The sequence below is a fragment of the Podarcis vaucheri genome (assembly GCF_965113315.1).
Source record: "Podarcis vaucheri genome assembly, chromosome: 3".
Taxonomy (NCBI): Eukaryota; Metazoa; Chordata; class Lepidosauria; order Squamata; family Lacertidae; genus Podarcis; species Podarcis vaucheri.
In genome coordinates, this window is record NC_138761.1 from 37871377 (window position 1) to 37897148 (window position 25772).

General features: G+C 42.1%; 1 protein-coding gene across 2 annotated transcripts in view; it reads left to right on the forward strand.

Annotated features, from left to right (window-relative positions):
* The first annotated feature begins 326 nt into the window (after positions 1 to 326).
* Positions 327 to 25772, forward strand: part of MOCS1 (molybdenum cofactor synthesis 1) — a 32550-nt gene continuing 7104 nt past the window's right edge. The window contains exons 1-10 of one of the 2 annotated variants that reach the window (XM_082214836.1): positions 327 to 607; positions 12135 to 12267; positions 13698 to 13865; positions 15600 to 15764; positions 19939 to 20000; positions 20287 to 20398; positions 20699 to 20814; positions 23065 to 23175; positions 24046 to 24166; positions 25222 to 25269. In XM_082214836.1, coding sequence (XP_082070962.1) covers positions 440 to 607; positions 12135 to 12267; positions 13698 to 13865; positions 15600 to 15764; positions 19939 to 20000; positions 20287 to 20398; positions 20699 to 20814; positions 23065 to 23175; positions 24046 to 24166; positions 25222 to 25269 — 1204 coding nt within the window. In that variant the 5' untranslated portion in view covers positions 327 to 439. Of the gene's footprint in view, positions 608 to 12134; positions 12268 to 13697; positions 13866 to 15599; positions 15765 to 19938; positions 20001 to 20286; positions 20399 to 20698; positions 20815 to 23064; positions 23176 to 24045; positions 24167 to 25221; positions 25285 to 25772 lie in introns of both variants that reach the window. The other variant, XM_082214837.1, reaches the window with a different exon arrangement.

Consider the following 25772-nt stretch of genomic DNA (forward strand, 5'->3'; position numbering starts at 1 on the left):
GCTCAGCAGAGCCTTGGATTTATGCCTCTGACGCGCCCCACCCTCGAATAAACATACGGAGAGCACTTAAAAAACCCAGACACAAATCAGGTAAGTTCACGAAGGCCCTTCCTCTCCCTTTCAGAAACCAGCAGTCCGCCTCTGCAGAACGCTCTCCCTTATAGCGTCTCTTGCTACTTTTAGACTCTCAGCCGGGCTCACCACTTCCGCGTCAACGGGGGAGAGTTTGAGGCAGCACGCATCGAACCAACTACAAATCCCAGCATGCCTATCGAGGCGTCCTGGGTCGCTATTGGCTGCAAGCTCCGACCTCCCGTTCCTCCCTGTGCCCGGGCCGGCCGGTCGGTCGGCGCAGCTGTGTGTGTATCTTTCTGAGTTTGGGGCCGGAGCAAGCGGGGAAAACAGCGGCTGCTGCTGCGAGTTCGGCTTGGCAGGAGCCATGGCAGCTGCCTTAGGCGTCGCCAGGGCTCAGCGAGCGCGCCGGTGTCTGCTGCTGCAGCAGCTGCCAGGGGCCTTCCGAGCTCCGCTTGGCCGAGGCTGCCGCTCTGGGGTGCCGGCGCGGCAGCAGCAGCAGCAGGCGCTCGCGGTGCCTTCAGCCTCTGCGGAGGTGAGGAGAGCGGAGGGGGCCGGGGCAGGTGGGTGGATGGAAGGGGCTATGCATAGCTCAGCCCTAGCAGGGTCTCCTTCAGAAATAAGCCCTGCTGCATTCATTGCGGGCCTCTCTGCCTCCCAGGTAAGTGGGGGGTGACTGCGGCGCTAAGCGTGTTTACTCGGGAGTAGGTCGAGGGGAGTTTCTTTCCCCTTCAGTCAATTGTCCCTGTGTGAGGTTTTCCTCACCATGGCGCTTCCAGGCTGCGGGCAAGTGGGAGCCTGGCACGCGCAATTTCAAGTTGCGTAATTTCAAGTCGGTGTTGGAGAGGTCTGTTGGCAGCAAGCCCCACGGATCGGACTTTTTTTTTTGTTACTGTTGCAATAAATAGAAGGAAAGGCAGGGCGACGCGGCGCGATGAATGTTCAACTGAAACAGGTTGTCTTGCAAGCGCCCAGTTCCAGCCAAGCGTGCATGGATGGCGTGGTGGGAAGTGATTTTTTGAATGAAAGGGTGAAGGAGTTGGGTTATGCTGAGTCTGGCGAGGACAGGGTTAAGATGCAGCATGAGAACACAGAGGCAAGGAATAAATGTTGTCTTTTGGGAAGGGGGCAGCAAAGGGGTCAGACCCGAAACCACAGGTTCCAAATGCAATAAACCCTTTCCTAGGATGAAGTTCCTCATTTTTAATCAGAGGCCAGATGGCGTCCTATCAGCAATTCTGTAGCAGAACATTTTTTGCCTTATTGGGGGATTCACTTTGAGGTCCCTTCCAACTGTAATTCCACCAATGTATGCTGGATAAGAGAAGTGTGCAGTTAAAAAGCCCCTGGATTATTTCTGTGTATAATTTATGGCACAGTGAAATATTGCGTAACTATTCTGGAACAAGGGTCTTTAAACTTCACACACACACACCCTCCCCAGGCCCTCTGGAAATAGATGAAAATTACCCACCAGTCACAAAATGGTGGTGCAGTGGCAGAGTCAATCACAAAACGGTGGCAGAAGGAGATAGGTTGTGACAATCCACTGATAATTAGTGGCATCACTTTCTATTGATATCTAATCCATATTTGGGAATCGCAAAATTCTCTGCCACAACATTTTCCTTGCAGCAAGGAGTTCCATAGCTCAGCTTTCCTCGAAGTACAGATACTTGCTCTGGAAGTACTGACAGCCTCCTCTTTGAAGGCAGAGTATGCTCATCCAGAGGCTGTTAAGTAGAAACACTTTCTCTTATATATTTTTCTCTTCCCACCCATACATCTCCAAGTAAATTCTACCCATCTCCTGTAATTTCTTCTCCTATTTCACACTCAATTTCTGTCACCCTCATGCCAGTTTTTTTAAACCCCATCTCCTTGCTACCTTTACTTGTTTATTGCTAACAATCACAGAATTGTAGAGGTGGAAGGCACCTCAAGGGTCATCTAGTCCAACCCCCTGCATTGCATGAATCTCGGCTAAAACATTCAGGACTCTTGGCAATCCAACCTCTGCTTGAAAATATCCAATGAAGGATAGACCACCACCTTCTGAGGGACACCATTCCACTGTTCTACCTGAGAAGTTAAGTTTTGCCATTCAGAATATGTTTGGAGACAGAACAAAATTAACTCCAACAGTATCTGGATTGCATGTACAGTACAGATGAGAAGAAAGAACTTGGGGATTATTAAAAGCAAGTGGTTACATGTTATACTATATTATCTTTTACTTTGTCAGCACTTAACCAAATGTTCTATAAAAAGTGCAAAGCACACATTTCTAGCTTAGAGTTGTCTAGGTTGAAGTGCAGAAAAGAAAAACAAGTTAATGCAGAAAAATGTTTGGTTATTTATATACTCCTAATAGTCAAGGCAAGACAATCTTTTACAGTACATCACCCACAGCATCTTCAATGGAGCTTCCACTTACGTGGAAGTGAGCTGCATTAGATTTAGAGTGACTTTTTTCTTCTCTTTTTCAGTACTGAAAATGTTAAGTTTAATTAGCTATTACAGTAGGTTATCATACCATATAAATGACCTATCTATGAATGAGTTAAACATTAATCAATGTAAACATAGTGATAATGTAATATTATTGGTCTTATAATAGGATCAAAATGTTCCTGCAATAAAACGTATGTACTAGGGCTTGCCGATCGAAAGGTCGGCGGTTCGAATCCCCGCGGCGGGGTGCGCTCCCGCTGCTCGGTCCCAGCGCCTGCCCACCTAGCAGTTCGAAAGCACCCCCGGGGGCAAGTAGATAAATAGGTACCGCTTACCAGCGGGAAGGTAAACGGCGTTCCGTGTGCGGCTCTGGCTCGCCAGAGCAGCGTTGTCACGCTGGCCACGTGACCCGGAAGTGTCTTCGGACAGCGCTGGCCCCCGGCCAATAGATGTGAGATGGGCGCACAAACCCCAGAGTCTGTCAAGACTGGCCCGTTCGGGCAGGGGTACCTTTACCTTTACCTTTATTGATTGTATATGGGACTACTGTATATCATTCAATAAGAAATAGATGCTCTACTTTCCCATGAACCTGGGACTTATTTTTGAGTAGATGTTGTTCTATCAATCATATATAGGCTCTACAAATTAAAAAATCATAGATTCACTTAATCATAGATTCACTTAATAATAACAACTAAAATAGACAAAGCTATATGTTATTAAAAATACCAGGGTCTATATTGACTGTCATGCTAAAAGCCATTAGGTAGTCTTTTCAACAATATGCACCATAAAACACACACTCTCTCTCTCTTTCTCTCTCTCTCTCTCTCTCTCTCTCTCTGTGTGTGTGTGTGTCAGACAGAGAGGGGGGTGGTATGTATGTGTATAATGATTAGCTATTGGAGCCATCCACTTGTGGCATGAAAAAACTTACCACTGAAAGTTACCAAACAGCTGTTCAGAGAATCAGGCAGAGAGATAACTCAGCTAAATTTTGTCACTTTGAATATATGCTATGTTTAATTTTTGTTAACTTTAATAATTGTTTAGATAACTTTAATCCAACTTTTGTTTGTTTTTGACAACTTTGACAACTTCTAATCCTTCCAAGAAATGCCACTACAGCAATCATTCCTATGCTCTGTGTGTATAAACACAAGTATGAAGCTGCTGAGATATCTCCTGGCAGCAGGTTGGAAAAGCACTAAATTTATCTCCCTCAGAAAGCTGAGTAGGTTGTTCTCGGAAACTGACTTTCTCTAGTAACTTATTATTTATACGGAAAGCTTATGGTTTCATTTCACATGTCCAGAAGGAATGGGACATGTGTTGATAGTTCTAACCAATCTACAGTAGTTTTAAATATGTAGGAAAATAAAGGAGATAATTTAATTCTTATTCTCAGACTTCTTCCACATGTTGGCATTATCAGAAAACTTTTTACATGAAGGAGCAGAGCTATGCTGCGAGGATCAGAATTTGTTTTAAGTTGTCACCACTACCTGTGTGGGTCAAAGTAAAACAAAATACAGCAATGTAAACTATTGTAGGATGGAAAATATGCCCTTCCCCACCCACCCAACTTAGGGTGGGAGACAGGATTTGCCTCCAGTCAGCAGGATCACATTTGGTTCTGCACATTTAAGTGCCAGGTTTGGCTCCCTAACCTCAGGAATGTTTTTAAGGTTAGGGAGCCAAACCCACCCCTTGCTCTGGGTGGTTCCACCTCTACAGCAGATTATACAGAGATCCACTGCCCTCCTCACTGACTTTTATAGAGAACGCTTCTAGGACTCCACATGTGCACTTCTCAGTGGTAAGCACATCTTTTGTTTGGATGAGAGATGAGTGGGTTCTTGCCCTTTCAATAATGCTTGCTTCCAAACAAGATCTCGCCTCTCCTCTGAATTAGGAGAGGGGCAGGATCAGTGGTGCCCAAAAATGTTGGCCTTGGTAAGAAACTAAAAAGTAATAGTTGGACCATCAGACTGTGTGTTATGCAGTACCTTTCTGTGCCAGTAGTAATGGTGGGCATTTTGCTATTTCTGCAGAAACTACTGTATTGTTTCAGCTCGATGTCAGACCTGTTTTTCACGATCAACTTGTAAATCACATTGAAAGTAGTTTAAAAGCAAAGAGCCTCAGGCTAAGAAAGAGATGACATAACGTTACAGTGGCAGAATGTCTGTACATCACAAAGTAATGAGAAGTAAACATCCTGTCTTTCTCTGTGTCTGTTGTATCCCTTCCATTCATGTGATAGGTTGCAGTCTTTACTGCTCAAGAGTCCAAGGTGACATTAACACATTGGATTCAAGATTGTAAATAAGGTATTTGAGGGAGCACTTTTCCCCATAAGTCACTATGCCTTCAAGTTTTAAACTGAATTTTGTGGGTGTTACATCTGCCCTGGTGTTTTTGCTAGCCATATTGAGCCCAAGCCACAGTCTGCAAATCTGCTTCTTACTATAATTAACAAAAATGTTAGTGCAGGTGTATTACCAGCCATAGTTAGCTCTAAAACAGAAATGGAGGCATAATGGGAGAACACACAAACTCATGAGATGCATCCAGTTCCTTAACCATGGCAGAGTTGCATCTGTACCAAACCATAGTTTATGGATGAGGTGAACTGGAGACTTTCCACTTAACACTCTTTAGTGGTTTAGCGTGCTAACTCTCAGAATTATACGCAACTTGGAATGTAATGTTTTGTTACTTTTCTATACATAATACAACTTACCATGAAATGGTGTGTGCACATGCACACACTGGGGCCTAGTGTTAAACAACATCTGTTCTCTGTGTCTTGGCACCTTGATAATACCGGAGTTTTTAGCATAGGTAGAAGTTCAATTCAATCCTTGAATTGTTAATGAGATGTGTGCCTCTCTAAATATCCTTAAAGAGTTTCAGGGCATTAAAAATATCAAAATCACAAGTGGGACCTGTCCAGGGTACCATTTGTGCTTTTATGTCTGCCTCCAGGATACAGACACATTCTTCCTTCCTCTTACTCACAATGTTATCTATCTGGGGGGGGGGTTCCCCCAACTGAAAACATTTAGTGTCTTCAGGATGCCAGAGAGGGAGAGGAAGGGAGAGAGAAACACATTATTTTTGGAAAACATGGTTATGAAAAGAAAGGTTGCAATGATGCCGGTGTGTCAAAACAGAGAGACAAGTACATATTCACACATATATAAAGCAAGAGTATATTTAAACTTCCCTATTTCTTATTACTGTCAATGTAAGTAAAGTGTTAAGAGTTGTGAAATCCTAATGGCTTGGAAACCTCAAAAGAGTTCCACATGGTATTGTGGAATTCATGTCCGTTACATAACAGCTGCGTTTACTGATCCTAATAATTTGCTTTGGCTCTGTTTCACACATGCTGCAGCAACAAACCAGGATTTGTTACCAAGTGTTTTCCAACATCTCTTTGTCATATTCACACTTTAGCTTTGTGGGTGCAAACTTTTTTAAAAATCCAGAGAACTTAGCTCTGTATCTAAGAATATGTGATGTTACTTTTTTAATGGTTCGGTAGTCTTTAAAGTTTGGTAATCTGTAAATGTTGAGATTTCTTTAAATGAGCCAATTGATTAGCGAGGCAGTGTTGCCTTATTGATCAAAAAGCTTCTGTGTTCGGAGTTGCAGAGTAGCTGGCTTGTAACTGCTTAAAACTGAATTCTAGCTCCTCGCGGCCTCTGCTGAAGAATAGAGTTAGCACTTCTTCATAGCTGTAAAAATGGAAAGTGTTGAGACTATTCAGAAATGGCACAAAATTATTGAATTCATCCTGTCACATGAGACATCTTAACCCCCCCTCCTCCTGAAACTGGGAATTATAAGTCAACCAGGCTTGTGATAGGTTATAGATTTCTGGCAGGCACATAGATATCACTTTCCTGACAACAAAATATCTTAATCAGCAAACATCTTTATTTCTGTTACAGGTTAATTTATTATCTGTCACACTTCCTCACCTTTTGTGCCCTTTATCTTATGTGGCTGTAAGCTTTTATTTCAGCTCTTGAACAAACCACAGTTCCCCATTACATCTGAACTTGAAGAACTGTGGTTTTCTTAAATGGTGTTTTCAGTTCAGTGTAGTACTGTATTTGAATCTGGGGTATGATCCCAGCTTGTTATAAGAAACTGATACTAAACCAGTTTCCTTAGTTCTGTCGTATCAGCAAAACCTTGTTTCTTCCTTGAGGCCAGAGGTGGGGGGGGGGGAGCATGTAAATCCAAAGCTCAAGCAGCAAACCAAACTTCTCATTTGACCCATGTTCTTTTAACATCAAAGTCTACCATCCCACAGTATAAATCCATTACACTTGTTATGATTTGAACAGCATGGCCTATTGATTTAATTACCCCCTTTGAGGTTCTGCCTAAGTGTGTTTTTTGTTGTTGCACTTTTTGATGGAATGATCAATAAATAATCGTTATATTATTTGGAGGGTGAAGTCAAGAATGACAGCTGCATGTCCCTGCATTTCAGGGAGTTGGACTAGATGATCCTCAGGATCCCTTCCACCTCTACGATTCAGTGATTTTGTCATTCAGTTTAGGGCTGTCAGCGCTCAAGTTAACAAGATTTACTAGAATCTGGCAAGCTGACAGCTGTCACACAGTCAAGTAAAGAACCACCAGAGCTTAAAGCTGAAATAGTATATCCATGTGAACCTTCAGAGTCTACAGATAAGCTGCTTTAGAGTGGCTGGTTCACTTTTTTAAAATGCTCTTGCCTGAGGTTGTTTGAAGGTAGGCAGTATTTTAAGGTAGATTTTCAGGTTTCTTGTATGCGGGCTTAAGCTTTTGTGGGCATGACCCTCAGCTTTCAGGAGAACAAAATATGACAGACAATGGGAGAGAGCAACAGGGAATAGCATATTCCTTTATTTAGTATTACTCAGTAACAGAATCACTGAGATAGTAAATCCTCAAAGCAAGGTTTTCCATCCGGCATGGGTGTTAAGAGAAATAAAATAATCTGATAAACATACAGAATGTACCTGTCTGCTGAGCTATTCTGCTGGGAGGATTGTGGAAGCAGACTGTTAATTTCATTGCACTTGTATACTTTGTCTAGCGAAATCAAAGTATAATAACTTGTCACATCTACACTATTCATTTAAAGTACTGTAATTCTGATTTAAAGGGACACGGGTGGTGCTGTGGGTTAAACCACAGAGCCTAGAGCTTGCCGATCAGAAGGTCAGTGGTTTGAATCCCCACAACGGGGTGAGCTCCCATTGCTCGGTCCCAGCTCCTTCCAACCTAGCAGTTTGAAAGCACGTCAAGTGCAAGTAGATAAATAGGTACCACTCTGGCGGGAAGGTAAACAGCGTTACTGTGCACTGCTCTGGCTCACCAGAAGTGGCTTAGTCATGCTGGCCACATGACCCCGAAGCTGTACGCCGGCTCCCTCAGCCAATAAAGCGAGATGAGCGCCGCAACCCCAGAGTCAGCTACTACTGAACCTAATGGTCAGGGGTCCCTTTACCCTTAATTCTGATTTAACTGAATTCATAGAGAATTCTGGGAATTGTAGTTTAAGGGTGCTGACCTCACAGAGCTACAGTTCCCAACGCCCATAACAATATGCTGGGATTCTTCATTATTGCTGAAGCGGTATAATCATGCTTTAAAGGTAGAGCGTGGATGTGACCATATTATATATTATATAGCATCCATTAGGCATTCTGTCACTATCACTGCCTCCGAGACAGTCATGACACCACAGAAAGGCAAGAGGGTGTTGTAGGGGAATTGCCAGGAGAAAGAGCTTTGCAGATGAATGTGGTTCAGTCTTGGCCCTCTTATTTCAGAATCTCTGGGGTAAATGTCACATATCAGGGTGTCTTCCCTTGTGTTGTAATGAATCTGTACCCCCCCCAAAAGAAATCTTGGGTGGAGAGGAAACTCCCACCCCATGCAGATGACCGGATGATAAAGAGGACTCCCTGTGTGGTAGGTGGAGGGGGTTCCACCTTCACCAGGGGTTTGTGTGGATACACAGCCCCTTCCTTTTGGGGTACTGGTGATTTAGATGACTTTCTTTTCTGTGCCTGAACGAACTGAGTTGAATTGAATTAACAGACCTCTACAGTGGAGTTCCCTTTCCTCCCGTTGTCATTCCCCCCTCCAAAAAAAATCTGCTCTGGAGGGGTCTGCAGGAGCATGGTGTTGTAGCAGAAATTCATTGTGTTGTGAGCAAAGGTATGCTTATCTGACATTGGATCCCACACTGTAAAAAAGGTAAACCCTGAACAGTTAAGTCCAGTCAAAGGTGACTATGGGGTTGCGGTGCTCATCTCGTTTTCAGGCCAAGGGAGCCGGCGTTTGTCCACAGACAGCTTTCTGGGTCATGTGGCCAGCATGACTCAACCGCTTCTGGCGCAATGGCAGCAATCCATCCTCATTTGCTTCTTGGCTGTCAAAAAACCTAGCAACTATTTATTTTTATTATTATTTACTGCATTTCCAAATCACTTCCCATGAAGCATGTTGAAACACTTTACAATCTACTAAAACATATAAGACAGTTTTATATATATATATAAACTGCTTAAAACAATGGCATATTCATAACATCTACTAAAACCCCAAATCAGATAACAACTGGCATGAAGGTTCTGGAAGTCTTGTTGAAAGAGGAATGTCTAGATGATTGGGATGAAACAGGAGTACTGTTTAACATTTAGAAGGGGGATGCCATGAAATTGAATAAAACGTAGATATACAGACTTGCTCTTTGTTTATTTAAACTGAAACTGGAGAAGCAGCCCTCTGTTCTGAAGCCTGTCCTGTGTGGTTTGCCATTTTCCTTGTGCTACATCCAATTTCCATCTAAAAAGCAACGGCATGAGAAACATCGTTAATAAATGATTCAAGAGGTCACTGTGGCCATTCATTCAGACCTTTGACATTGTGTTCTCCATATTGTGTAATCTGTAACACGATGTATCCCATGGGAACACACAAACACTCACACTCTTGCCATCACTTAATCACTCCAAATGTTTTGGCCAAGGTTAGTAGCCATTGTAGAATTGGCAGTTTGAGGACAATAATTCAAGATTTCGGAAAGAAAAGTGTTTGATGGATAGGAACGTAATACCTGTCACTGAAAATCAGGCATAACTGTAGATATTCTGAAGAAAAGTAATACTGATTCGCTGAATGACAGCTGAGAAATAAGAAGGTTTTTTTCTCGCCACTGAGGTGTGTTAGTGGAGGGAGAGGTATGGAAAAGTAGTGTGCCATCTTTCCTGAATAGGTTTCAGTTCAAAGCAAGAAATTATTTGCAGAGCATGTGGCAATAACAGGGGTTTTTTAATTGTAGGATGCTATTAAATGCCAGTCCAGAATACTGCATTAATGGGAGACAAATTGAGCTTGTAATTACCTCCTTCGCAAATTTCAATTGGTAACATGAAAACACTTATTTCACTTGGGATAAAGGTTTTAGAACTTGGAGGAACTTTTCAAAGGGACAATGCCGAGAAAACACAGCACTTTGCAGTTCAAGGGCTAACATGTTTTCTGGTACTAGCCTATTATTTAAAAAATGCTTCTATAATTTCAATTTGAAGAGGATAATGCTCTGCAGTTCCTAAATGAGATGGAGTTTGAATATTTAACATTTCCTAGGGTACAGTTCACAGGTTACGTGTTGATGTGGTCTCATTGTACAAGATTCAGCTAGTGAAACCTGTGTAAGGACTTCCACTTGCGCAATGGACTTCTCCATTCCCACCGTGCCCCTTAAAATTGGCTTGGAGTTGTCAGGAGAACCCCCAAAATAGTGCTCGGAGGGAAGGGGGCATTGTTGTGTCTGGGAAGTTGAAAAGCTTATTCTGACAGAACAATTGCCAAGGAGCTGTGCTGAATTCTTTTGGGAGGAACATTTAGCACTAATGTGTGGGGTCTGGGGATTCCATGAGATGAACTGTTAGTAGAGGAAGATCATTTCAGCTGGTATGTCTAGCTGAGACTTGGTGGAATGACTCCCATTATTTGGAATATAGCAATTGAAAGGAAAATTCAGGGAATGAGGCAATTGCTACATCAACGGTAAGGTTAAGGAAACACGGAAAGTATAATGACTGGACAGTTGGAAGCTGGTTGAGTAGTATATGAACAGAGAGCTTGGGCTGCAAGTAATGAATGCAGATTACATATTAATATAATTTAATAATAATGACATAAACATTTTTATTCATTTATCTCTTTTTCACTTCTGTAGCATTGGAGGTTTTAAAGCATATGCGTTTATAGAAGATTTTTTAAAAATAAATTCAAACACAGATGTATTTGGAAATTCAAACAAACACACTTGGATTAACCCAAATAGTTGTGTATGTACCTAGGATTTTAAGTCTGTTGCTAGGTTTCCAAAACGTTTGCCTCATTTAAAACAGCCTCTCTTTTCAGTCTGCTGTTCTCTGGAAGATGTTTGTCTTTAATAACCTGTGCTAGTAAAAAAGCTAAAGCTGATTGCCCAATAGTTGAGTGGGAGATTATATAACGGTTAAATTTGGGTTGTTTTTAATTGCTTTGCTAAGCATGTTGTAGTAAACCTAACAGCTGCCACTAAATCAAAATGGCCACATTAATGAATTAATTCCTTGCTTTCCCCTCTTGCTTCTCATGGTGTCAGAGCTGAAATGTTTCCTTTCTGAATACAGATACCCTTTGAACAGAGGATAACTGTTCCTTGTTATGAAGAGCATAGAGGGTTTTATATTCCCAGTTTCTTCTGCCTTTATCTAGATAAGCAAAAATATTTTAAGTATTTATAAATCCAGCAATGTTATGATCTTGTCTAACACGGGAGTGATGGATGGTGGTGATTGGTACCCAGTGTAGCATGTGGGACCTAATTTAATGAAGTGTTCAGTGTTCTTGTTAAGTGTTCCAGTTAGTCATAGAATCATAGAGTTGGAAGGAGCCCCAAGGGTCATCTAGTCAAATCACCTGCAATGCAGGAATCTCAACTAAAGCATCAATGACAGGTGGCCATCCAACCTTTGCCCTTTGTTTTCTGTCAGACCTTCTCCCCAAAATCAAGAAATTCAGCATTCTGGAGCTGCTGAGCATACCAAGTCCTTCTTAGGATGTCTTTAGGGTTTCCCCCATAACTGTGTCAGTAAGGCTTACTTATGGGTAGGTGTGTGTGGTATTTATTACAGCCTAAGACACACTCACATTCTTTCATTGTCCCTTAGTTGGTTTTGAGGACTGTTTGCACCTTGAATTCAGTTTGCTTTTTCAAGTACAGGCATGTTCAATATATTAATATTGTTGGCTGAGCACAGTCATTTTGAAAAGAGTGAGGGCATATATTGTTCCTTTCGAAGCAAGAACAATCTCCTCTGGCTGCACAGTTTGCTATATTATCAACTGCGTCTTGTTTAGATCTTTTATCTTTGGTGTGTACAATCACATAGACAGCCTGACTCTTAAAATGCAGCTACCTTAAGCAGTCTGGACAGAAAAGTACCTGACTTCACTCTCTCACCCTTAAGAGTCAGAATTGTCAATTTGTTTCTATATTAAATGTGGAAGTAATTTTGTTTGTAACTCAGGAAATTACAAGTGCAAGAAGAAAAGGATTCCTAGCTGAACACGCTGCCCCATTCTCTGCATTCTTGACGGATGGCTTTGGTCGCCAGCATAACTACTTAAGGATCTCCTTGACTGAGAAATGCAACCTCAGGTGTAAGTCCCTTAAGTTTGAATAGGATAGGAATGGGGCAATATTGTTTGACTCCAGCTCCCATCAACCCCAGCCAGCACGGCTTCTGCTCAGGCATGATGGGAGTTGTATTCCAGCAAGTTCTGGAGAGCTGCAGGTTCCCCTTCCCTGGAATAGGATCATGTTCCTGAAGCCTAAAGATGTGTTTTCATGAGGTAGTTTTACCGGGCATGTCTTCAGCATAGTTGGACTCTTCTTACATACATTACTTATAGCGGCAGGGTTGCCACCCCAGAACCGCTTTAGTGTTGTTGACTATTATTTTGCATAAACAAACCCCTGTGTTGCAAAACATGACTCAGCAAAATCGAAAGCAACACGATGGCCAGAAACAATTACAGTATAGAAAACTTTTTGGAATAATGCAAAACATCAAAACTATCAAACTAAAGTCTCTATAAAGTCTCTCTATAATCTCATGTGATTATGTAGTCACTGTTCAACAGTGACTACACAATCGCATGAGCACTGTTCCAGAGTATTTTTCATTCTCATGGTTATTATATCAATTCGAAAAAAGATTGGTTAATGAAGAAATTACACATCTTTCTACTTATGAGTTTTTGTTGAACTATTTGGCTGATGAAGAACGGAACGAAACATTAGTTGCTATCCGGAAACACTGTTCAGCAGAGTTCAGAGTTGGACATCAGAATTGGACATTTGCCGATTATACAAAGCTTTACAAGCTTGATCTCCACCGGGTAAAGTCTGGCACAGTGACTTATTCAAGGACTCTCAGAGACTTTAGTTTGATAGTTTTGATGTTTTGCATTTTTCCATAAAGTTTTCTATACAGTGGTACCTCGGGTTAAGTACTTAATTCGTTCCGAAGATCCATACTAGTCCTAGCTGTCAGGCCATTAATGGACCATAAAAATAAGGTCATAATAATATACAGTGGTACCTCGGGTTAAGTACTTAATTCGTTCTGGAGGTCCGTTCTTAACCTGAAACTGTTCTTAACCTGAAGCACCACTTTAGCTAATGGGGCCTCCTGCTGCTGCCGCACCGCTGGAGCACGATTTCTGTTGTCACCCTGAAGCAAAGTTCTTAACCTAAAGCACTATTTCTGGGTTAGCAGAGTCTGCAACCTGAAGCGTATGTAACCTGAGGTACTACTGTACTGTAATTGTTTCTGGCCATCATGTTGCTTTCGATTTTGCTGACTATTATTTTGCGGCAGTTCATACATGTAAGTGGCAACCACAATGGGCAGCTTGGGTCATGGAATAGGGATCTCCTGTGAAGCATTGCTTCACGAAACACTTTTCTTTCTTTCAGTTCTATTTTATTCTTCCTGTTTATTTAACAATAGTTACCTTTGTCTGTTTTTTGTGTTTTGTTTTGTTTTGTTTTTTTTTGCTTTTTGTTTATTTGCTGCATGTTTCAGGTCAGTACTGTATGCCAGAGGAGGGAGTTCAGCTCACTCCAAAATCTGAACTGCTGAGCACCCAGGAGATAATCACCCTTGCTAGGCTCTTTGTGATGGAAGGTGTGGACAAGATCCGATTGACCGGAGGAGAGCCTCTAATTCGGCCTGATGTGATTGACATCATAGGTAGGCTCCTCCTATAGTTTTGTTATGTGATGTTCATGGGATCCTCTCGTTTACAAAGCATGGTTTAGAACAGTGTGGAAGATGCTAACCGCAGTGCTTTGAAAAATAAGGCAGATCTGTAGGAGCTTTGCTGTATACAAAAGGATGGAATTAAAGCTGTTCTGTCAGCTTTGTCCTGTTCTTTTGTATCTCAGTCAATTTCTTTTTCTCATCTTCAGACATTTCTGAAAGTTAGCAGTGTATGACTATTAAGAAATACCCGAGTATGCAAGAATAGGTCTCCTGCTTCCTAAGAAAACAGCATCTTTCAAAATCTTTTGCACACACTCCATTTTACCCTTTGTTAGTTTTACTTCGCATGTTATATTAATCCTTAATATATACAACTTCTGCATAGGAGAAGTGTGTACAATGGCAGTGTCAAGTGCAAGCCACTTTCTTCAGTGCAGTGGTTGTCCCACCAATGTAATTACAGGCACTGAAACCCTACATCACAGTTTGTGTGTTACTTAATGTGTGCTTTTCCTCCACAGTTAAAATGTCCTTGGCTGATGGGGCTAAGGTGGTTGAGCTTTGCATGCAGAAGGCCCCAGGTTAAGTCCCTCCAGTATCTCCACTTTAAAGAACCAGAGAGCAGACTGCCTGTGACCCTAGAGCAGTGTTTCCCAACCGGTGTTCCGCGGCACACGAGTGTGCCGTGAGACATCGGCTGGTGTGCCGCGAGATACCTGGAGGGAGGCGGGCGAGTCGGGCGGCGAGAGGCGGGGCGGCGGCGGCGAGGAGAGGCCGCGCCTCCTGCTGCTGCCTGGCGCTCCTCCTCGCAGCCGGCAGCGCTGCCTGGGCGCCTCCGCGCGACTCTGCCTCGCTGGGTTTGGTCTCCCAGCAGAGACGGGTCACACGCACCCCTCCCTCCCTCCCTCAGCCTGCGCGGAGGGAGAGCCAGAGAGAGGCATCGCTCCTGCTCTCCGAGGCGGATTGAGCGCAGCTGAGAGGAGCTGCCGAGGGAAAAAACTTTCACTTTTGTGCGTCCCTCCCGGCGTGACGCTGCGCGCTGACGTCACGGGGCGGGGCTTTAATGGTGGTGTGCCGCGAGATTTTTTTTCAGTAAACAGGTGTGCCGTTGCCCAAAAACGTTTGGGAAACACTGCCCTAGAGCAGTGGTGGCCATACTTGCCCTCCAGCAGTTGGACTACAACTCCCATCATCCCTAGCTAACAGGATAAGTGGTCAGGGATGATGGGAATTGTAGTCCCAAAACAGCTGGAGGGCCAGGTTTGGCCCTAGAGGTTTGCAGCTGGTCAGGGTAGGCAGTATGGGAGTAATAATCCAATGTGGAATACTGAGTTTCCTATGTGTCATCCAAAATCATGGGTGATAAGCAGGATGCGGGTGGTAAATTGTTGCTGTCTTTCCAGGAGACTAGGGTACAGAAATTGACTTACAAATATTTATTTAAGAGTGCATGATAAGAACCAATGTCTGAAAGTCTTATTGTATTTATTTTTTGCAAGTGCTACATTTGCAAGACACACAGAGTGGGGTGGGGTATAAACATATAAATATAAATATAAAAGTAAATACAACAATAATAATATATGTGTGGTGCAAGCATTTGACAGTTGTTTTCACCCCCCCCCCCCCGGGTTCCTTGTTTTGTCTTATACCCGTTGACCTGTTGTTACTTATTTTTACTTATTTTTGTTAATATTCATTTTCTTTACTATGTTTTCCCAGCTCAGATGCGCAAACTAGAAGGGCTGCAAACCATTGCTGTCACGACCAATGGTATTAACTTGGCCAGATTGTTGCCCCGGTTAAAGGAGGCCGGCCTGAATGCCATTAACATCAGTTTGGACACCTTGGTCCCAGCAAAATTTGAATTCATTGTCCGTCGAAAAGGTACAACTAGAAGCTTGCTGTGATTTCCACTATAATGTTTTTTAGCATTTCCATTCTTATATCCTGCATAGCGTTTGTCTGATTACAAGATGATGTCAAATGGGGAACGAAGGTTGACCACCTCTGCCATCTCTTTCACAGTCAGAACTCCCTTTTTATTGCAGCCCACTGTATAGAGATGAATATTCAGGAATTAATCATCAGATTGCTTGCTGTTTGTGTGACTCAGACTTTACTTATTTAGCAGAGACAGCATGCTAGAACTGAGAAGGCTTGCAATTTACATTAGACAGGGCAAATTGAAATAAACGGAAAAAGGAAAGAGCTTTATAAAAGAATAGTAAAAAGTAGTTAATTGGCATTGCTTAATGTTGAACACTGGTGGTTTCAGAAAGACTCTGCTGATTTTTATTTTAAGAAAAGTGGGGTTATGGCAGGTAGCTTGATAAATAGTTGGCTAAAGTCTGACAAATAGTTCCATCTAAAAGAAGGAATGGCAAAGAAGACCCCAAGGAACTCACAGTAAAGCAAAGTCCTACAAAGAGCAGAGAACAAAGAGAACCATAAATGACTTTGCATATTCAGTGCCATCAAGGTTTTTCGTGCTACAGATCCCATCAGCCCTTTTAGTCCAAAACATCGTGAGGCTGCCTAGGTTGGAGAAGGCTGCCTTAAATGCCAATAGCAGGAAACATGGAATTGATGTGGAAAGTCAAGAGAACACATAGAGACCTAAGGCAAGGTGTGTTGTTGTCTTAGTAAGAGGTGAAAAAAGGATGGGTTGTAAACAAAAGCGTTCTAGACTGAGATAAGGATGTTCAGTTCAGTTGCTTCATCTGTAGTTCATAACAGTAACAGTATAGCAGCTGAAACCAAAACCAGTATTAAAATCAAGTCCCATTAGTATGGGGTATCAGTTAATGACATGTCAAATATACAATTTACAATCAACTACAAATGCATTAAATATGTTTCTTGGCATCTTGAAGCAGCCTTAGCCGTAATTCAGGTGCTTTTGCTGAAATTGACCAGTGTTCATGCTTGTAGGAATAAAGCACCAAGGAACATATTCTGCACGTTTTCATAATGGGTCCACAGAACATGGAGTGTGGAATGCCTTCCATTGCTTCCTCAATGCAGATGCAGTATCTTAAATTAAAAGGCTCATTATAATACTGCTAATGGGGGGAAAGCCACTTGTTGAAATGTCAACAGCTGTTCTCTGCTCAAACCTAAATCAATCAATTGGATGTTCAAGGCCATCGTTGATAAAATAATAAAATGCCATCGTTGAATATCAGGGTGTTTTATTATTAGCCGATAAAACTAAATTATTCTGGACAAAAATACTTTAGCTGGTTATAAACTTGGTGACGGCTGTTCTAGAATCTAACACACACGTGGCCCAAAAATACCCTTGCCAAGAAATCATACAGTTGGCTTATTTTCTAGGGCTACTTCACAGAAGTGAGAAACCCTCTGTCCCCCATATTATAATGGTAGGGCCTCAGCACTGAATGAAAATGAATACATTCCCCCGCCTGCCCCCAAAGGTGCCAAGAATGTGCTCCTTTTTGTGAGGCTTAAATGGTCCTGCAAAATTGGGATAGAAGCCTAGAAGTAATGTTCGCATACTTTCCTGTGGGGTGATTACAGCAGATTTTTCAGATATAAGTTTGGAAGGTTTAACTTGGGGGGGGGGGAGAGAAACAAAGTTTGAGCCATTTGGCAGTAGTGGCAGGAAACAGGAATAATATTGCTTCAACAGAGCCTGTCACATGCACAACAACTCTGAAGCCAGACTTTGAATGGCAAGCTTGTTCCAGTTTTCAGCCTGTTCTTTAGAGATGAAATGTGCTTCCATAGCCACTAGATGGTGCCCCGATATCGTTTTAATCAAACGTACACTTTAAAAAAAAATCCAATAAAAAGTGTCTTTAATAGGTTCAAGATGTTAGTACATTTCCTTTTCATTTCTAAATATGGATTGTGCTATTTTTGGGAATCTCTGCAGAGATGTGAGAGACTGACCTTTACCTACATATGATAACGTATCAAATTATAGAAATCTTATTGCACAGTTGCGTAGGTCTGCTAAAACCAACATGGAAATCTGCAAATCCAGTGCAGTACATCCTATTTGGTGTAATGGCCAGGGCAGTTGTGACTTAACCAATGCTTTGGACAGAGATTCATAGTTTGGTCATGTAACCCGATTCGGTCAGCAACGATGCCCTCTGTGAACATGCAAGGCATTAAGATGATGGGGGCTGCTGAGCTCAGAGACAAACCTCTTCCAAGCATTTAGTAAATGAACAAGATGTAGTGATGGCCACAAACTCTGAAAGAGGCTTTAAGCACATTCAGTTGAAACAGAAAAGTCTCTTTATGGCAGATAGCCAGAATGGCTATATGCTACTTCCAGGATCAGAAGCGGTTTGCCTCTACATACCAATCACTGGGGGGACAGCAGTGGGAGAGGGCTGCTTCCCCATGCCATGCTTGTGGGCTTCCCAAAAGGCATCAGGTTTTGATTCCTGTGAGGAACAAGATGCTTGGCTTGATGGGTCTCTGGTCTGATCAGATGGACTGCTCTTAGGTCCTTCGTCTCACTCTCAGTGGAATGTCTGGGAAGGAAGATTGAAGCTTGACTGAGCTTATTCTCTGCAGAGGAATGATCTGTCCAGATGTCAGGCTATCTCTTTGCAGATCATCCCTGACATGCCCATTAGGAAAACAAGTGAGCTGGTATGAATTTCCTAGATGTTAGTTTGTGATTGCCTTAACGCTTGATCGCTTGTGTTCCAATTACTTGGTTCTGAATTGTCTTATGACTTTCCTAAAGTCATACAAATGGCCCCTTTCTTTCCTGATCTTTTTCTAAGCCTTTCCGTAAGGGTCTTGTTCCTGAGAGTAGCTCCTCAGTGTTTATCACCATATGTTATACTTTCAGACGCCATGTTATTTTTGCAGTCTTATTTTATCAAAATAAACCTTACATTCGATGTCGTAGGTTTTCTTAGTCACAGGAAGCAGAAGCAACAAACCAGTTTTGGCATCAGGCAACTGATGTGATATTCCAGTTTGTTTATTTGAACCTTATACCTCAGTCTTTGCCAACCTGGTGCCCTCCATATGTTTTTGGACTACAATTCCTATCAGATATGCTAATGGGAGTTGTAGTCCAAAATATCTGGAGGGCAGCTGGTTGGCAAAGGCTAGTATACATTTTGCCAGGCTTCTTTGCCATTTCACTGTGCTATTGCTCTCATCTCTTGGGAGAACAGCATCTCTCAGTCCCCCTGACCAGCCCTGGGAGATATGTTTTGTGGTCTCAGTGTGGGCTTAGCTTATATTTTCAAATAGCAGCCCATGTATTTATCCCAGCTTTTCTCCCAAAGGAGCTCAGGGTAGGAAAGATCCATCGCATGTGACAACTGCTTTTAAAACTCGGGAAAATTTCAAAAGCAGTTTGGGAAATGTCTGGGTGAGTAGGGGCATCTGTTCAACAAACATAAATAACTTGTGTGGTCAGTGTCCAGACTTGCCAGAAGTGATAGCTGCTGATTACCTGAGCAGAGCAGCCTTTCCCTATCAGATGGAAAGTACAGTGGTACCTCGGGTTACATACGCTTCAGGTTACAGACTCCGCTAACCCAGAAATAGTGCTTCAGGTTAAGACCTTTGCTTCAGGATGAGAACAGAAATCGTGCTCTGGCGGCGCAGCAGCAGCAGGAGGCCCAATTAGCTAAAGTGGTGCTTCAGGTTAAGAACAGTTTCAGGTTAAGAATGGACCTCCGGAACAAATTAAGTACTTAACCCGAGGTACCACTGTAACTGATTTGGCTGTTTGATAACAACCATAATCTGCCACAAAAATACAGATTGTGAACTGTTAGGAAGTTTTATGCTACCCTTCACATCAAAGTCATATAGTTTCCCAATATTGGGTTTTTAATGTCAGAAGACAGACGTTATGTGTTTGACTCTAACTGATTTTTTTATTGAATTCAGTTTATATTTTAAGAAACAACCCCATATATATGTGTGTGTGAGTGTGTATCTTACGTGTATAGTATATGTATATGAATGTGTGCATTGCATGTGTGTTTATATTTAGAAAAAAATACTTTTATATGTCCTGTGTCAGAGCTTATTTTTGTTTATATTTTAGGTTTCCATAAGGTAATGGAAGGGATCCAAAAAGCCCTTGAACTTGGGTATGATCCTGTTAAGGTGAGAATTATTATCTTCTTGATACAGGTTTTTGGCTGGTATCACTATTGCTGAATAAAAAATGGGAAACACAACTGAGTGTGGAGGTTCCATCCAGATAATTGAGTTCTGAAATAAATTCTTAATACCCAACTTTAGGGTTTTCTTTAAAGAAACAAGTAATGGGAAAAAATGGTTCTTTTGCAGTGATAATCCTTCTGAGCTTTTATATTGATCACCACTTATTCTGTGATGTGCATGATGTTGACATATTCAGTTTAGTTAGCTGGCTTTTCCTTCCTCCTAGGTGAACTGTGTAGTTATGAGAGGTCTTAATGAAGATGAGCTGGTAGATTTCGTGGCTATGACCGAGAAGCAGCCCCTGGATGTGCGCTTCATAGAATACATGCCCTTTGATGGTGAGCATTTAGGCATCCCTGGCTGTACTTTGGCTGAGAAAATGGATGATGCTGAATTGAGCAATTCCCACTTTTCCCGAAGTTGGTGATGGGATGTTGACTGAGGATGGGTCTACAGCTTCTGTGGCCTTGAGAGCTTTCTTGTTTGGAAAGGAGATAAATGAAATTCTGGGGAATGCTTTATTTTGTATCTTTCTGTGTGATCCTAGACAAAAAATAACACGTCAGAAAATAAGCCTTCTGTTGCACTCTCACTGCCGCGCATGTTGCACAGCAATATTGGTTCTCCTCTCATTCTAGGCAACAAGTGGAACTTCAGGAAAATGGTGAGCTATAAGGAGATGCTCGATACGATCAAGCAGAGATGGCCAGAACTGGAAAAAGTGCCTTGTGAAGAAGCCTCTAGCACTGCTAAGGTGATTAATGCAGTAGGATCAAAGGGAGCCCAGAAGTTTTGCAAAGTTCAGGGCTTGCTTATAAGCCTGCTATGTCAACACCAATGCAATCAGCTCTTGAAGGGAAAATTGAAATGGCTGCGATGGTCCTGGTAGATGCCTGCCCACATACTTTCAACAGTTGTGACAGTCATGATTAAAGGATTATGATATATAAGAGAGTCTGCCCGCCAAAATGAAACTGACTGTGGGAGGATATAGAATGACTTAACTCTTTCCTTTGGATATGTAAATATAATGTTTTTCCTGTAAAGTTATAAAAGTTTTAGGAATAGATGCAGCTGCGTACATGTGAGTCTACCATGTTCATATGGTGTACCTATAGCAAGAGCCTATTCTTGCCACATGTAACTCATATTTTGAAACTGTCTGGGAAAGCCATGTGTGAAGCCGTCCTCAAGATTGCTTCATGTGTGACAAACGTCTTCCAGGGCAATGACTTCAATGAAGGAAATTACTTGTGAGTTGTTTTTAGATCATCCTGTGATAATTGCATATGCTCATATTCTGTTTATGTCTTTATATTTTTTAATGTATTTGGGGTTTGTTACCAGCTTCCTTTTTTTCCAAATACTTAAAACCAGGTAGCAATGCTTTCCTCCCTTCCACTTCTAGGATGGCCATTGTGGCTAACTCCTCTCCTGTCACATAAAATGGAAAGCTAGCCACTATATTTCATCTGTCTGAAATTTAAAGAGGCCATCTGAAAAAACCCAAAACATTGGTGCACATATAGCATAGGCTTGCTGGCAAGTGAACAGGAGAGAGTCCAGTTTAGTTGGAGGCCTGGCTCTATTGCTTACTAAACCTCACATTTAAATTATGTGATTTGGAATGTTTAATTGGCTTTTCATTTGAAATGTATAATTGGATTTATTATTTGAGTTCTGATTTATGATTTGGTATGATTTGATTTGTTGTTAATTGGAATATTATTAATGAAAAATTAATAAGAAATTATTTACAAAGAAAAAGAAAAACCAGGTAGCAGTGAAGAAAAGTGAAATGTTTTTTAAGACGTGGAAATCAAGCATGAAGAAAATAGAAATCCTATCAGAATTATTAATAGCAATAGTGCTTCATAGGCTGCAATTCATAAAGTATGAACCTCAAGGATTTCCAGGAAGGGATTTCACACAGGAATCTTTGTAGGTTTGCTGGGAAATCAACATTTTGTTGTTGATGTCCATTACACATTGCGAATTTTATGCATGTATTTTGTTGCCTTTATGGAATAGATTATGGAAACTGATTTTTCAGAATTTATACACTTGACCAAGCCCAGTTGTTATACATGATCTACAGATGGTTACTTTCCACACCAAACTTTGTCCCTTTGAACAAGTTTTAAAGTAAACATCATCTCGTCACATTTTGCTGAAATGCCGCCAACGATCTGTTGTGGAATCTTCCGTTTGCATACATATTGGAGCAAAACTCGCACAACCAGATTTTGCAGGAAAATTTTGGTATGAAGATAAGAAGCTCCATAATTCTGGCAGCTACTCTTAATCAGATGTGGCCATACATCGTGAAAGAGTAATACAGCCATGAAGAGTGAACTGTTCATTTTTCAGCATTGGTTTTACACATATGTACTGAACAATTTTTCAGTTCGTAGTTAGATTTCCTTCTGGCAACTTATCTTGGATTTAGCCTGTGCAGTATCTTCACCTCTTCAGTGGTGGAGGAAGGGGAGTGCGGGGGCTGCAGGCCACCCCGGGTGTCATCACTGGGGAGGGTGTGTGAGAAAATGACAAAAATATGAGGGTTTTTTTTAAAAAATGGGCTCATGAAACCTTTTATTTCAGTCAACAAACATAATGAAACGCAGCTGGCACTTACTGCGGGGCCTGCAGTGTGCCCAAGCCACGCGTCTCTCCTGGGAGTGACATGGTGGCTTGCCGCCTGCAGGCGCCACGCTGCCTAAAATGGCAGCGTGGGATTTGCGTCTGCCCTATACCTCTTCCTCATCTGCCCTACAGCTGAGGGGGAGGCAGAAGAGAGGCTCCATGCATTGCGCCCCACCCCCCAAATGCAGGACTCGCACCCGGCACCCGAGTGGCTAGCTACGCCGCTGCGTCTCTTACTCCAGTTTTCATTAACTGGAATAGAACGATGCTGAAGCCAGTTAAGTAAGATATTAACGAAGATGTGCTTCACCTTTTCTCTCTGTTTTCTCTTTCTCAATCCATGCCTGGGTCACAACAGGCATATAAGGTGCCGCATTTTCAGGGACAAGTCAGCTTCATCACCTCAATGTCTGAACACTTCTGTGGATCCTGTAATCGACTGAGGATCACAGCTGATGGAAACTTGAAGGTAGGAGCATGATGTTATTCGCCAGCTTCTTCTGGGCCGTTAGAGTGCTTACATGATTATATAACCTGCATCAAGTGTGCACAAAGTTGTCACGGCATCCAAAATGGGCCAGAAGTCATTGGATGATGGCTGCCTAGTTAGACTCAAGTGGTAAATCAAATAACAGTCCCTGTTGGATCCTACTGTAGATTTTTGTTTTGCTGTTGGAAAGAACAACTGTGTCTTTTTCCTTGGCTCTCAGTGTTGCAGAAACTGCCTTGTTTTCATAATGCAGCATATTTGAGCTGTTAAACTAATTGGTGAGAAGTCTCTGAAGATAAACACATTGTGTAGCTTTTTTATGTTAAATCCTCTTAAATTGGCAGCAGGAATGCTACTCTCGGTAATGTGACTGGGAGGGTGTGGGTTTTCTTCTTTGCCAGTATCCACTTTCATTGCAGAACTCTGCCTGATCTGTCAAATCAGACATATGTTGCACAGGCTGAATTGGGGGCCAGGGTGGGGGTGGGGCTAGGAGGAAGAACGCTTCCTGCCACGTTATGTTTCTATGTTGTGTTTTTAAAATTAGCTTTCAATTAAATATTGGCACTTCCCACCCAGCAGTGACACCCTTGCTTCTTGATCTCCGCCCTCCAAAATTTTCTGCAGTTGAGAAAGTGATGGCTATTGCCTTCAAATGTCCCTTTGACTGCCAATCCCCACATGGGTTTTAGTGTTGGAATGGACAGCTGATTCACTTTTGGGCAGAGTATAATTAAAGACGGATCTGGAGATAAAAACCTTTTGAGGATGTTTTCATGCCATCAGAGTTGATGCATCCAGGCAAGCAGGATTATATGATTCTCTCTCCTCTCCTCCTTTTTTTTACAGGTGTGCCTTTTTGGAAATGCAGAAGTGTCCTTGCGAGATCACTTGCGATCTAATGCCTCAGAAGAAGAATTGGTTCAAATCATTGGGGCAGCTGTTGGTAGGAAAAAGAAACAACATGCAGGTATTTTGTTTTACGATTCCAAGTTGTATAGGCTGCATTGTGCACTTCATTTAAGAGCGATTGCATTGCCATAGTGCCTAATAAAATATATGACCATAGGACTTTATCTATCTCTCCATCTATTTCTGTCTGTCCTGCAGTCCTGCTATTTTTTTTTTAGCATGAGAGGATCCTGTTTTATGCTGAAAGTGTTAAGTGCAACTTAAGCGGCTGCTGGTCACATTATTTACCCGGTCACACATTTTCCGCCTAATTTTTAGTCCCACATAGCAACACAAATACAGCTGGTTACGTTGTGACAGTGTGAAAGTTTCAGTTGTTGCAAATTTGTATTCATGAATTTTCCTGTGTTTTAGTAGTTGCTCGATTTGCCTAGTAGGTGGCAAATAAAAGCTGCTGTTGACCCAGGGATCTGGAAGCCTGGAGTGGTAGACAGGCAGAGTCAAAAGAAACAATAGGTGGCCTCTATTTAACCAGGAATAGGGGGTCCATTTTCCGTTCTTAGCTAAGGTTTTTACGCCTTCATGCCTTTTATTGTCTTATTGTCAATGAGATGACACCAGAGCCCTAGGAATCATCCAGAATTCTGCCGCCAGAAGACCCAAACCTTATTATAGTTGTTTCTGAGGTCAAAGGTGAACCTCTGTAGGGAAACATTGATAATTCCGAGGCACATGTCTGGGTTCGCTAGAGCCCTGCCATTTCAGGTCCTGTTGTGCCATTCTACCTTCTAACCCAATCCTTCTCCACTAGTTTGCTACAGGAACCTGGCTGCCCATTTCCCATGCAAACTGTTTAACATCAGTTCTGCTTCAGGAGGTTCAATCTGTTTCCTTTTTCGCTTGAGGGGGGTGTTAAAGAAGCCCATTTATTGGGATGAATTCTTCATATCTGTGCTTCCGAATACTTTTTCCTTATCGGGACTGACTAACTAGATGTCTATGCTATTCCTTGCACTTTTCAAGTAATGTTTCCATTTACAATACAAAGCCAATATGACTTAAAATCCTCAGCATCCTCTAATTCTTGTCTATCTATTCTTTATTTATTCCCAGGCATGTTCAACATTTCCCAGATGAAGAACAGACCAATGATCCTCATTGGTGGGTGACCAAGCAGTACGTAATAAACCATATCACAATGCTGTATTTACATTTGCCCCTTGGGGAAAGAGTCAGTCTTTTCCTAGGCTAAGTGTGTTTGAATTTTTAAAGAGGTGTACAAACAGCTTTTAAAAACAGCTCACAAGGAGAAATTGCATGTTACTTGGCAAAAACTCTTGTGATCTCTTTGGCCATTCACTTCCACCTTTTGTTGAGTGTACAACTTGTTTATTCATTCTCATGGGAGTTTATGAGCTGCCTGTCTTTTTCTCTCTATAGCATGTAGGCAAGCAGTTTATAGTGAAGGGGTATCTCATTCTCTCTGTGTTCTTCTCAGCTGCTTTAAAATTGGGCGCATTGCCAGAATTACATAGTTGGGATTCAGATAACTTGGGAACGGGAACAATTAGCTACTAGCACTTCCACAGCATGGGAAAACTATGTGGTGAGCCAGTACTCATCCCACTGGCGCTCTATTGAGATAGGTTTGGGGACTTGCCCGT